Raw genomic sequence first — 12,584 nt, forward strand, 5'->3', positions numbered from 1 at the left:
TGCCCCCCCCCCCCCGCAAGCTGCCAGCTGCTACAGAGTCCCCTCTGCAGGCAGAGGCTGGGTGCAGGCCAGTCCAGGAGGGGATGCCGAAGACACGTGTGTAGGGACAGTGCAGGCGCAGGCTCGGCAGCCGCCGCACACGCTCACACACACTCAGCCACGTGCTCACACAGATAACGCACCTTCACACCTGCTGTTTGATCGCTCGGTCAGCGGCCCTCAGCAGAGCCAGGCGCGGAGCAGCAGCTCGGCGCGTGTTAACCTGGTGCCCTGGACTCACACCCACGCTCACGCATACTCACTTTGGAGTCACACTCACCTGTATACATACACTAGGTGTGTCTCACACGCTTATGTAGTATATACACAAGAACACACGAGCTCCCATACACACCCACACATGTGCACACTCTTATTTTCACACGCCCCTCTCCGTGATGGAGTCGTCCCCCAGCCCTCGGGGTCCCCGTGCCCAGGCCCAGCCCTAGATTCTCTGTCCAGGCACCAGCTAATCACTGATAGACAGCCCCTCAAGCTGTTGATGCAAGAGGGGCAGGGCCAGCAGGAATGGGGGTGACCGCAAGATTAATTCTGCCGAGCGGAAGGCTTGCTTCTTGTCTCCCTGCCAGTGGGAGACCAAAGTGGAGGGGAGAGTCGATGAGGCATTGAGAGCCTCCCCCACCACTTGCTCCAACCTGCCGAGTACCAGGTGGTGACAGGTGGTGCCCGGGGCCTGCGCGCCAGGTGGAGTCATGCACCAGCAGCCCCATGATGCGCCCCATAAAACCCAATCTCCGACTCCTGATGTCCCCAAACAGCCCCCAGACTCCAATAAAGGCGCCAGAATGAGGGGAGAGGCTGCAGTGTGTGCGTGTATGTGTGTATTTGTATGTGGAGCTGGAGGGCTGGGGGTAGGGCATGTAGGAGGTGGCCCTGCTTTTGTGGGATCACATGGAGATAATGGAAAATGTGTAGTCTACCTAATCAAGAGCCCAGATCTGCAATTTTTTGGCCATGTGATCTTGAGCAAATCCCTTCCTCTGAACCTCAGTTTCCTTATCTGGAAAATGGGACAACTGCAATACCTCTCTACAGAACAGGAATTCTCAACCTTGGCACTACTGACGTTTTGGGCGGGATAATGCTACCCACCAGCTGCCAGTAGCAGCGTGCTCCCCACCAACCCCAGACCTCCTTGACCAGCCTCAACACTGGGACTGTGAGCGGGGTGCCCTTCTGGCGATGAGGTTAGGGCCGGGCCTCCGCTGGTCTGTCAGCTGTGGCTTTGCAGCCCTGGACAGAGAACAGGAAGCAAGGGAGACCTAAAGAGCAAGGAAAGAGAGGAGAGAGGGGAGTGGTCAAGCCAGAGAGAAATGCGCACTCAGGAGGGGACAGTGAGAGAGAGGAACAGAGCACCGGAGAAAGAACAGAGGGGAGAAAGGAAGGCAGAGAACAACAGAGACAGAGCCAATAGCCCTTCTCCCAGACAGCAGGGAGGCGCAGGGATGGGAAGGGGGGAGGAAAGATGGTGGAGGGTGGAAAGTAGAGGGCAGACAGACAGACTGACGATGGAGTGGCCACCAGGCCAGAGACAGGGGCTCCCTAAGTGAACCAGCCGGAAGGGCGGGGAGGGGAGCCGCCCCGGGGAGCCCTTACTGCGGGCTAAGCTGTGTGCATGCGCTTTGCATGCAGGACCTCCCTGAAAGTAGAGGCGTTGCTGGAATTTGGGGCCACTGCGCATCTGTGAGCTTGTGCACTGAAAGCTCATGAGTAGGGCTTGGAGCAGGGCTCTGGCTGAGGTCCACACCCGCAGGCCCTGCTCATGTGGCTGTCCCTGCCACTTCCAGCTCCAGAGGAAGTAGGGACACTAGCCTCTGTTCACTTGGCGACTGGTCACGAAGCCCTGTAGACAATCAGATGCCATCTCTGGGAGACCAGGAGGTGGGTACCCAGAGGCCATGCTGCCTCCAGACCCAGCCCTGGGATCCCACCCAGTGACAGCCTGGGATGACGACTGCTCCCAACAGAGCACACCCGCTGATAGGCACACTCTTGGGTCACCCCCTCTCATGCTGACTCTGGCCTTGGCCCTGCATTTGCTTTGGCCAATGGGCCATCAGCAAGCGTGACAAAAAGCAGAGGCTTGATGAGCCCTTGTGTGCTGGGGCCTGTCCTCTTGGAGCCCTGAGACCACTGTGCTGAGAAAAAGTCCCAGACGGCAGGCCACACGGAGGGAGGGGGCCAGCCACGCCAGCTGTCCTAGTTGATCTGCCAGCTGCCTGTCGCCACACGAGTGACCCCAGCACAAAGAACTGCGCAGCCAACCCACAGGATAATGACAAGTAAAAAACTGTTGCTATTTTAAGTCACCGCATTTGGGGGCAGTTTGTCATAGAGCAGTAGATATCTGATGGAGAAATCATGTTCTCCAGCCTGTTCCTCTCCTGGGCTCACTCCTGCAGCCACATTTCACTAGAGGCTCAGCAAGCCAGAAGGCCCAGTGTGGCCTGGTGCATAGGTCTGGCAGGGGGTCCTGGCTGTCGGCTGGAGTGTCTCCTGTCTTCAACAGGCTGGGGTCGTTTCCTTAGATGGGGTCTTGGGAGAGAAGAGTGAAGGCTGCAAGTCCTCTTAAGGCCTAACGTGGGACTCGGGCAGAACATCATTTCTGCTCCCAGATTCAAGACTCCACCTCTCTCTCTCTCTCTCTCTCTCTCTCTCTCTAAGTAGGCTCCATGCCCAACATAAGGCTCGAACTCATGACCTTGAAAGCAAGAGTCCCATGCTCTACCAACTCAGCCAGCCAGGCACCCCTCAAGACTTCACCTCTTGATGGGAGCAGTGGCAAAGTCACTTTACCTAGAGGGTTGGGAGAATTGATGGCATATGTCGTTACCTGCTGTGTTCTGCTCCCTACTTCACCTCCTGACGCTGGGAGGAGCACCCTGGGGGCTGGTGCCTTTCTCCTGGCTCTGGGGAAAAATTCCCAAATCGGCCCATGCAGTTGTTCTTGAAACCTTCTGGCCCTGCAAATAGCTTCTTTCACTCATTTATTAGACGCTTACTGAGGACGTACTATGTATAGGGGCCACCGAGTCAGATATGAGGCCGTGCAGAAAGGAGGGACTTTGGGGTCAGACTGACTGGTTCAAGTCTTCCTTCCACCATTTATTTACATGCTATCTGACCTTGGGCAAGTTGTTGAGTGCCTCTGAGCCTCAGTTCCTATTCTATAAAATGGGGCTACTCCGTTGGAAGGCTTTTAACAGAATTAAATGAGATAAAGTTTCCAGCGGCAGGTCTCCCATTTGGGGGATTCCATCATGATCCCCCCTCACTGCCCTAAGTCCTGGATTGGGTACCTGATCAATAAGTTCCAGGATGGCAAAGAGTCCTACTAGCCTTCTCCTTATCTTACCTATAGGGTCTGGTACATAGTAGGTGATTAATAAACACTTGGACTGCCTGACCTACTGCCACAGACCCTGTCTCCCCTCTCACAGGCTGGGTGTCATTGTTTGTTTCTGGCCTCTCTGGAGGAGAAAAAGTTGGAACAAAAACCCAGTGGGGGCAGAAACCAGATCTTAGTTTATCATCCTGACCCCAGGATCTGGCTTAGAAGGTACTCAGCAAAGGTTTGTTTCATTCATCTCAGGAAAACAGACATCTCTGGCCCAGTTGAGAATTTTCAGCAGAGAACTTGGAGTCTCTGAGAGCATCTTTCTAGTCTTGCAGGGGTGGTGGTGGGCGGGGGCTGAAAATTAGAACCTGGCCACAGCTCCCTGCAGCCTTGTCCTCACTCATCACCCCCCCTCCCCCGTTCCAGCTGTTGTCCTCGCCACCCCCGCTGTCCCCTCCAAATTCTGCAGAAGGGGCCCCGGAGCCCAAGCGATGCCTCATTAGCCCGCAAATGCCATCCCTGTCACCCCTGTGGGGGGCTTGCTGGCAGGCCTGGCCTTTAAAGCACACAAGTTAATTCCTCCTCTGGCACTTGGCCCCAGGGAGCCCCGCCTCCTCCTCTCCCTCACACCTTCCTCTCAGGGCCGGTTCCGGCTCTGCTCCCTGCTATCTGCACAGCGAGAACAGACTGTACCTCGCACCAGCTGCTAAATATAGACCCGCATCAGCGGAATATTCCTGGCTGGGGAAATGGAGCTGGGCTGGGAATGGCACCAGGGCGGCTCCTGCGGTGGGGCTGAAGGCAAGGGGAGGGAAAATCTGGGCCTTCCTGGGAGATGTCAGCAAAGACCCTCTCAGACTGAGAACGTGGAGGACCCTAGGACAAGGACCTCATTTGTGCTGCTTCACCTGCCTTGCCTGGTGCCCACTCGCTGGCCTCTCGGGAGCTGTTCCTGCCCTCCTGGGCTCTCCACGGCCTCCCACTTGCCACCCTCTTCCTGACTCCCTGCAGCGGGGGATGCTCTTTCTGAGAACCTGGCTGTCCTCCTCACTCTCTTGGAGTCTGGTTCTCCATCTGCTCACCCCTGCCATCTCCCAGACTCAGTCCTGGCCCCTCCTTACTTCTGTCTCTTCTTCCCTTTCTGGAAGGGGAATCAACTCGAAGGGCCCCCTCCTTCGGCTGAACGAAGGAAGGCTTCGGTAGCCACAGCAGCCCCTTGGCTTGCCAGGAGGTACCGGGGATTGTGCCGAGCACGTCACACCCTCACTCTTCCCCTGGCCTGCACGTTCCTTCCTAGATACTGAGGGGCTCATACCCTCCCTTCATTCACGACTCTGCCCCAGGTCACCTGCCCAGAAAGGGCCATCCTGATTTCTTCATCAAAGTCTATCCCCTTACCTTGCTTTCTGTGTCTTCCTAGCACTCGTTGCAACTTGACATTATGCTATACATGGGTAGACTTATTTTCTGTATTCCCTACTTGAATTAAAGCTCCAGGAGGATAGGGTCTTTGATGTGCCTCCTGCCACACCCTTAGAGCCTAGAACAGAGCCAGGCATATAGCAGGCACTCGCTAAAGAGTTGTCAAATGAAGGAAGGAACTCTTCCGTTGGATCCTCACGATAGTCACGTGAGATGGGAATTATTATCCTTCTTGTGCACATGGGAAACCAAAGCTTAAAGAGCCCCAGCTATTCAGAGAGCTCCGGGCCCATATTTCAGACGGCCTTCTAGATGTTCTAGATGTTTCTTTCCTCCTCCTCTCTCCTCTTAAAGTTGCTTTGGCTAAAATGGAATGAATTAGCTCTGCACCAGATCCCAGGGCACATTCACTAATTCTTCTGCTCCTAGTTTTCTTAATCGACACTCCTCCTTTTGTTCCCGTAGATGGTGGACCCTCCTATCTCAGGCGCCAAAGTTGGGAACCCCCAGATTGTTCCCTCAATCTAGTTCCCTACCTTCACCCAGGTCCCCAAGGTTTGCCGCTGGCAGGATCTCACTGTCATCCCTCATTCTCCCTCTTCAGCATCTCAACTAACCCTCGCCACCAAGCCCGTGTTATCTCCGGCTTCTAACTGGATGGAGCAGGTTAAGGAGTCTGGGTGGGGGCCAGGGAAAGGTGCAGGCCTTGGTGTTTGTCCTTTGAGGCTCTCTGCTGGGCACCCCAGGCTACCGAGTCTCCCTGAATTCAATTCCTGCCTCTGAGCCATGCTATAGAGAGCAGCCCGAGGGATCTTGTTAAAATGAAAACCTGAGCATGTCACTTCCCTGCCTAAAAGTCATCAATGAACCCCGAGTGTTGGTGAGGAGGAGGGGAAACAGGCGCCTTCCTGTGTGGCTCTCGGGAGTGTAATCTGGTACATTTCGACATTATCTATCCAGATTCCAAATGCATGTGCTCTTTGACCCAGCTTTTCCACTTCCCGAAAATTATCCTGCAGATATACTCACAAAAGCACAAAATGATATATGTATGAGGTTATTCACTGTAGCATTGTTCATTGTAGCAAAAGATTGGAAACAGCGTAAGTGTCCATCAATAGGGGACTGGTGAAATAAATTTTAGTGTATCCACAACAGCTGTTAAATAAAAGAACGAGGAAGCTCTTTATGTACTGATATAGAATAATCTTCAAGATGTATTGTTAAGTGAAAAAGGCAAGCAGTGTGTAGAGTGTGTGTTTATAGCTACCATTTGTGTGAAAAAAAATAAAACAAATACATGTACCTATTTTCTTGTACATGCATAGAATAGCTCTGGAAAGATACCCAAGAAAATTACATTGGTTGCCTTGGGGACCCAGACTGGGTGGCTGGGGGACAGGAAGGGGTGAAGAATTTCCACTAAATATCTGTTTGGACTTCTTTTTAAATTTTGAACCTTGAAATGTGTTATCTATTTTTTAAAAACTTAATATTTTTCAAGTGAGTGAGTCCAAGATCTCATAGGATATATACACCAAGTGGCTACCTTTGGGGCGGCAATTAGAGGATGAGGGTGGGAAGCACTTTTCTTTCTTTCTTTCTTTTTCTTTCTTTCTTCCTCTTTCTTTCTTTCTTTCTTTCTTTCTTTCTTTCTTTCTTTCTTTCTTTCCTCCCTCCCTCCCTCCTGTCCTTCCTTTCTTTTCTTTAATATTTGAATGTTTCCTAAAATGTATTACTTTTGCAAGGAGAAAAAAAATGACAAAGATATTATGTGTAAGATAATACAATCAGAACTGCTCATAACCTGAAATCCTCAATCCCCCACCCCAACAAATCAAACACACAAACAAAAACCCAAAACCCAGATCACAGACACACCATTACCCTTAGAATAATAACACTTAGAATTACCCTTTATCCCCATTACCCTTAGAATAAAATCCAAGGTCTTAAACCTCGCTTCTACCGGGCCCAGTCAGGCCCCTGCCAGCCAGCCCGCATCCCATCTCAGCCCGCCTGCATCCCAAGTCCTGAGTTGCTTACAATTCCCCTCAGGCCTCAGGCTGTTCTTTCCCTCCTAGTTTTGCCTGCACCGTGCCCTCTGCCTGGAATGCCTGTCTCTGAATCCTGGTCGGGCCAACACCTTCTTATCCTTTGGAGATCAGCTGCTTCCACCTCCCAGAACCTTGCATCCTAATGGCCCCTGCATATGCCTATGGCCCTGGCCCCCACCGGGACTGTAAACCTCATGATGGCATCTGATAAACATTCTATGGTGTGAGGTCTCCCTCGAGCCCTCACTCCTGCCCTGCCCCTCCCATCGCAGGGACCAGGAGAATACCGGCCAGTGGCATCGGCAGGCACGCCCAGCTGTGCAACCTCCGTGAGGCACTTCACTTCTCTGAGCCTCAGTCTCCGGCTCCGCCCTCCCTTCGCCTCAGGCAGGGCCCCTCAGAGACCTAATCAGGTTCTAACTTCAGAGAAAGTGAAGTGGGGACTGTGTTCGGTGGCGTTGGGGGAGGGAAAAGAAGCCAAGGAGCCATTCTTCCGTAATGGTTTCCATCTCTTTCCATCAGATCCTTAACGACTGCCCTTTGAACGGAGCTTTCACAACTACTGAAAAGGTGCCCTTCACCAGCTGACCCCTAAGGGCTGCAGACACATTTGGTTCGGTTAAGCTCCAAGGACAAGAGGGCTGCTTAGTTGGGACCTCTGAAGTCCCTTCAGGGCACCCATGGTGGAGGCATCCTGCATTTTGTTTCTCTGCTAGTATTGCAGGCAACTCCCACCCCATCCTTTTCTGTTTCTCAGCCCTTCCCTTTTTCTGCCTGGCCGCCCCTCCCTCTCTGCAATCCTGGAAGAGGCTAGACGCCTCCCTGTCGCGTCCTACCCTCACCCTCCCCCGGCCCTCCTTGCCCTCTCCCGTCCTGTCCAGGCCCCGCCCCTCCACCCCGGCCCCGCCCCTCACCGGTCTTGGGATCCACCGTGAAGTGGTGCTCGCCATCCAGCACGCTGTACACCAGCCGAGCGCTGCTGCCGTACGTGGGGTCATCCGCATCCGAGGCCATCACCTGCATCACCGACGTGCCTGGGCCCGGGGAACCAAGCGAGACGGGGTCACCTGGGGCTGCTGTGCTTGTCCTCCCCATCCCAGGGAAGCTCCAAGGGGGGAGGAGCTCCAAGCTGGAGGTCCTGGAAGCTAGTCCCTTCACAGTCCCCATCCCCACACCGACTCCCAACCCGCTTCCTGATCTGAGGCCTTCCTATGGCACAAGCGTGACTATGGAGTCAGATCTGGGTTCAAATCTCCCTTTGGTGGCTCCCAGCTGTAGGATCTGACTAGGGAAGGTAGCCTCTCTGAATCTATTTCCTCTGCAGCAAATGGGGGATAATCCTGGTCCTTGGTTCTTGAGGTTAAGGGAATGCACTTTAAATTCTCAGTGCAGATGGGGCCCAGTCTCAGCGGGCAGTGGCGATGATCCTCTTCACCAGTTAAGTCGTCATGGTCAGAGTTAGAGCCAGGACTGGAAAACAGGCACCTGACTCCCAAAGCAGGGGTCTTTCTACCTATCCCAGCGCCTCCTGATTTCTCAAGGGAATTCTGCCTCTCTTCCCTCCCTCCTTCACCCCCCCACAGGATGGGGGTTGGGCAGCCCAGAAAGATAACCAAGTTCACTGGGGCTCAGAGGCCAGTGTCTTTTGGATCTGGGGCAGGAGGATGGCAAGACCCAGCTTTCCCCTCGGGAAATAGTTGGCTGTGGGTCCTGGTGCCCTCCTCGCCCCTCCCCCTGGGTACCCAGACAGTCCCTGCCCCCAGACACACACACACACACACACACACACACACACACTTCTCCACAAGCTCTGCACGCTCTGCACGTAGGCTGCTGGGGAGAGTATAAATTGGATAAAAGTCCATCAAACAGCGGCAATTAAGTTATTGATTTTCGACGCTGCCTCATTAAACTGGGAGCTTCTCTCGGCCTGTCCCAGAGATGGCTCTAATTTGACATCATGTTCAATTTGACGAAATCAGGGCTTGGGACGTGAGGCTGGACAGGATGGGGGTGAGGGCAGGGTGGGGGAGGGTTGGATGGAGAGGTGGCAAAGCCTTCGGGTCCATCTGAACCTTTCCAGAAGGGAGGGGGTGAGGTAGAAGACCCAAGAGGGAGTCTTGGGGGCTCAGGATATGACCCAAGGGGATGAGACCCAGATGTCACCTCAAGGTGATGCCTTCTTTGAATGCCCTGCTGGTGTGGGGATGGGGTCCAGACCTGCTGAGGTTCTGGGTGGAGACTTCCTGGGGCTGGGTTGGACTCTCCAGGCCAGGAGGGCTGCATGCTGGGAAGTAAGGCCCATTCACGGCGTGGCTAATGAGTGAGGCTCTGGAAGTGCTACTGCAGCAATTCTGCTAAGCCCAGCCTGCCGCCCGCCTCTTCCGCCTCCAGCCTGGGGCCCTCGATCATTCCAGACAGACACATGTATTTATTTTTCACTCTTTTGCATTTCTCATTTCACTCTCCATGTCCCCCCTCCCAGCCTAAGCCTCCTAAAACGGCCCTGCAATGCGCCTCTCCTTGGCAGCTCCTGCTCCATGTCAACCATGTCAGGGTTGCCCAGAGAAGCTAGGGAAGGAATTTGAGCAAACCCCCTCCCTCTCGATGCTTGGTGCCCAGGGTCTCTTACTCAGGGCCAGGGACATAACTCTAGGTGCCACCTATTATACAGAGAGAAGAGAAAGGAATAAACTCCTACTGGCACCCACTGCATGTCCCCCTTCACCAAGCACTTAAATTCATCATCTCTAATCCTCATAGTATTTCTGAGAGGCAGAGTGGGCCCCTCTAAGTTACAGGTGAGGAAACAGGTCAAACAGGTAGAAAGACTTGACCAAGACCACCGAGAGACGGAGTGGTGGAATTTGAACCCAAGAGACTCTAAAGTCAAAGCCCTCCTGCGTGACAGAGTCAGCACAGGCAGAGTGGCTCTGGGGATGGTGGCCCAGTGTACTGAATCACAATCAGTGATGACTCTGCCACTTACTAGCAGTTTGACCTTGAGCATGTCACAAACCCCCTTGTGCCTCAATTTTCTCATTTGTGAAATGAAAATGATAGTACTACTAAACTCCTGGGATTGTTTTGAGAATTCAAACAGACTTCCATGTTCAGCACCACGGACAGTACCCAGCCCATGCTAAGAACTCAAAATGCAGGTTGTTGTCTCGGGAGGCATGGCATGCCGGTATACAATAGCACAATCTTGCCTCCCTCACAGACATACTGAGAAGGGAGAAGATACATAAAGCATCAGGCTCATGGTTGGTGCTCAATAAATAGTGCTGTTGTAACTGTTATGAGAGAGGGTCTCCCTGTCACTCCCCTCTGCTTGTTCCCCCCACCCCTTGGGCAAGGCAAAATATCGGGCTGAGTGACTCCCCAGGGTAATGGCTGATCTTTCTCTCTCTCTCTCCCTCTCTCCCTCTCCCTCTCCCTGGCTGCATCCCAGGGACTCCTGCGGGGATGATGGAATCATTTCCCCAATCCGGGATTCTTTATTGCAGCCATTACAGTTAATGCCGACACATGGGGCTGGTGAAGGGTCAGTGATTCACCACTGGCTCCCCAGGCTCCAGACTCCCTCCTACCTTCTTCACAAGTCAGCAGCTCCCCAGAATGGGCAGATAAAAGGGTGCTGTGCTTGTGGCTGCTACGGGACCACCTCAGGGTCACCCCCCTCCATTCAGTAGTTCCGTATTTTATAATGACCATCACATCCACTCCCTCCTTTAGTCCTCAGGTCAACTCTGTGATGTAGATGCAGTTGTATGCTGGTAAATGTTTAACCATAGGCTCCGAGGACTAGAGGCATGGGGAGGAATGCCCTGCCTTGTAGTGTTTTTTTATTTCTATGGTGTAGAGACTCTCACCATGGCCATTTTCAGGCTACCAATGTGATATCAAGTGGCTCACAAAACAGAAAATCAATATTTGCCTATTGTGAGCTGATACGAACCAACACAGTACAATCTTGCATCATTCCCATTTTACAGACGAGGAAACTGCTATGCACAGTGAAGGGTGAAAATGTGAATTAATAATAAATAATGATGAAACCCATTACATATCATTAATCGATGATCATGATAGATTATGTTTACTGAATAACTACTTTGTGCTAGATCCTATGAGAAGCCCTTTATGTATGTTCTCTCATGGAATTTATAAAATAAGCTTAAAGTAAGCTTTATTGAGATTTCCACTTTACAGATGAAGAAATGAGGCTGAGTGAAGTTAAGTAATGAAGCCCTTTGTGCCTCAGTTTCCTCATTTGTGAAATGAGGGTAATATTATTGCCAAATTCTCAGGATCATTGTGAGAACTCAAATAGTTCTCCACGTTCAAAACTGAGAATAGTACCTGGTCAAGTTCACCTGGCAAGGAAATAGGAGAGGCAGGATTCAAACCTAGGTCGATCTGATGTCAAAACCCACATGTGCCTGGCCTTATAAAGTAGGAGGAGGGGAATCAATAGGAGTAGACGGGGATGGGCAAGTAAGAGAGGGAAGAGTCAGAGAAAGCAGGGGAATGGTGAGGAACTGCATTCAGGATTCTCCCCATCACAGCTGGTTCAAACTCAGACTTCCAGAAGCAGGGCTGGGATTGGCTAGGGTGAGCTGGTCGCTGTCCGTGGTGCTGCCAGCCAGCTCTTCAGCCACGTGGGGTTAAGGGCCTCTATTCAGGCAGCATAGGAAGTGTTGCCCAAATGATTCTTGGGTAAACAGGATCTCAGAGCAGGGTTCCACGTGGAATGTTAGATGTGGAAAGGCTGGTCCTCAGAGATCACAGAAACCAGTGCTTCTTACCCTGGTTGCACATTAGAATCTCTCAGGAGTTTTAAATTAAATTGATGCTGACCCCCACCCCAGACCAATTCAGTAGGACTCTCCTGGGGTGGAACACAGGCAAAGGTATTTTTAAAAGCTCCCACAGTGATTCTAAAGTGCATCCCAGGCTAAGAACTGACCAAGCCCCTGACTGAACTGATGAGGAAACTGAGTCATTGAGCCTCTGCTCAGTGACTTTCCCCAGGTTCTATCATTAGTAAGTGGAAAGGAAAGATCGCAACCCAAGTCTATGCAGCCAGCATGTGACCTTCCTGGACTCACTGTGCATGTACTGAGACCGACACCAGGAAGGAAGAAGCAAGGACGACACATGCCACCAAGTCAGCAGTGCTCCTCCCAGGCAAAATCAGCATGAGATGTCAGTCTCTCCTGCCAGGAGATGAGACTGGGTGGGCTTTGGCATCAGAGAGTCTTGGGTTCAGATTCCACCGGTTCTTCACGCTGTGCCCTTGGTCAAATCTTTCTCTCTGTTTGACCTCTTTCCTCACCTTTAGTCTAGAGGGGGCCCCTCTGCCTCCCAGGGATGCCCTGAGGACTAGAAATGATGGATTTACATGGCCAGTAAAGCTGGGCATGTAGCAGTGCTCAGTAGTTTATTCCTCTCTTGTCTCTCTGCATGGTCAGAAGGTCTCTGGGGCTGTGCCCTCGGCCTGGAGTAGGAGATGCCTGGGCACCGGTATCAGGAGGGGGGCAGGCCCACCCCTCATCTCTGGTTTATCTGGGTGGCTCTGACATGGTTTGTCATGGAGTCAGAATTGGAACCCATGGCCTGGCTCCCCAGCCAGAATTCTTTCCTTTCTTGTCTCTTATCTTTGCTATCTGTGAGGTCCAACTGCTACCCAGACTTGGGCTGCA

At 52.5% G+C, this 12,584-nt stretch overlaps 1 protein-coding gene across 1 annotated transcript in view; it reads right to left on the reverse strand.

Annotated features, from left to right (window-relative positions):
- The window catches only part of CDH22 (cadherin 22), a 66,222-nt gene that overhangs the window by 36,856 nt on the left and 16,782 nt on the right, over positions 1-12,584 (reverse strand). Inside the window, exon 3 of the mRNA XM_040637847.1 lies at positions 7,791-7,910. Within this exon, the coding sequence (XP_040493781.1) occupies positions 7,791-7,910 (120 nt within the window). The remainder of the gene's footprint in view (positions 1-7,790; positions 7,911-12,584) is intronic.

This window comes from Ursus maritimus, unplaced genomic scaffold (genome assembly GCF_017311325.1).
Source record: "Ursus maritimus isolate PB19 unplaced genomic scaffold, ASM1731132v1 scaffold_22, whole genome shotgun sequence".
Classification (NCBI taxonomy): domain Eukaryota; kingdom Metazoa; phylum Chordata; class Mammalia; order Carnivora; family Ursidae; genus Ursus; species Ursus maritimus.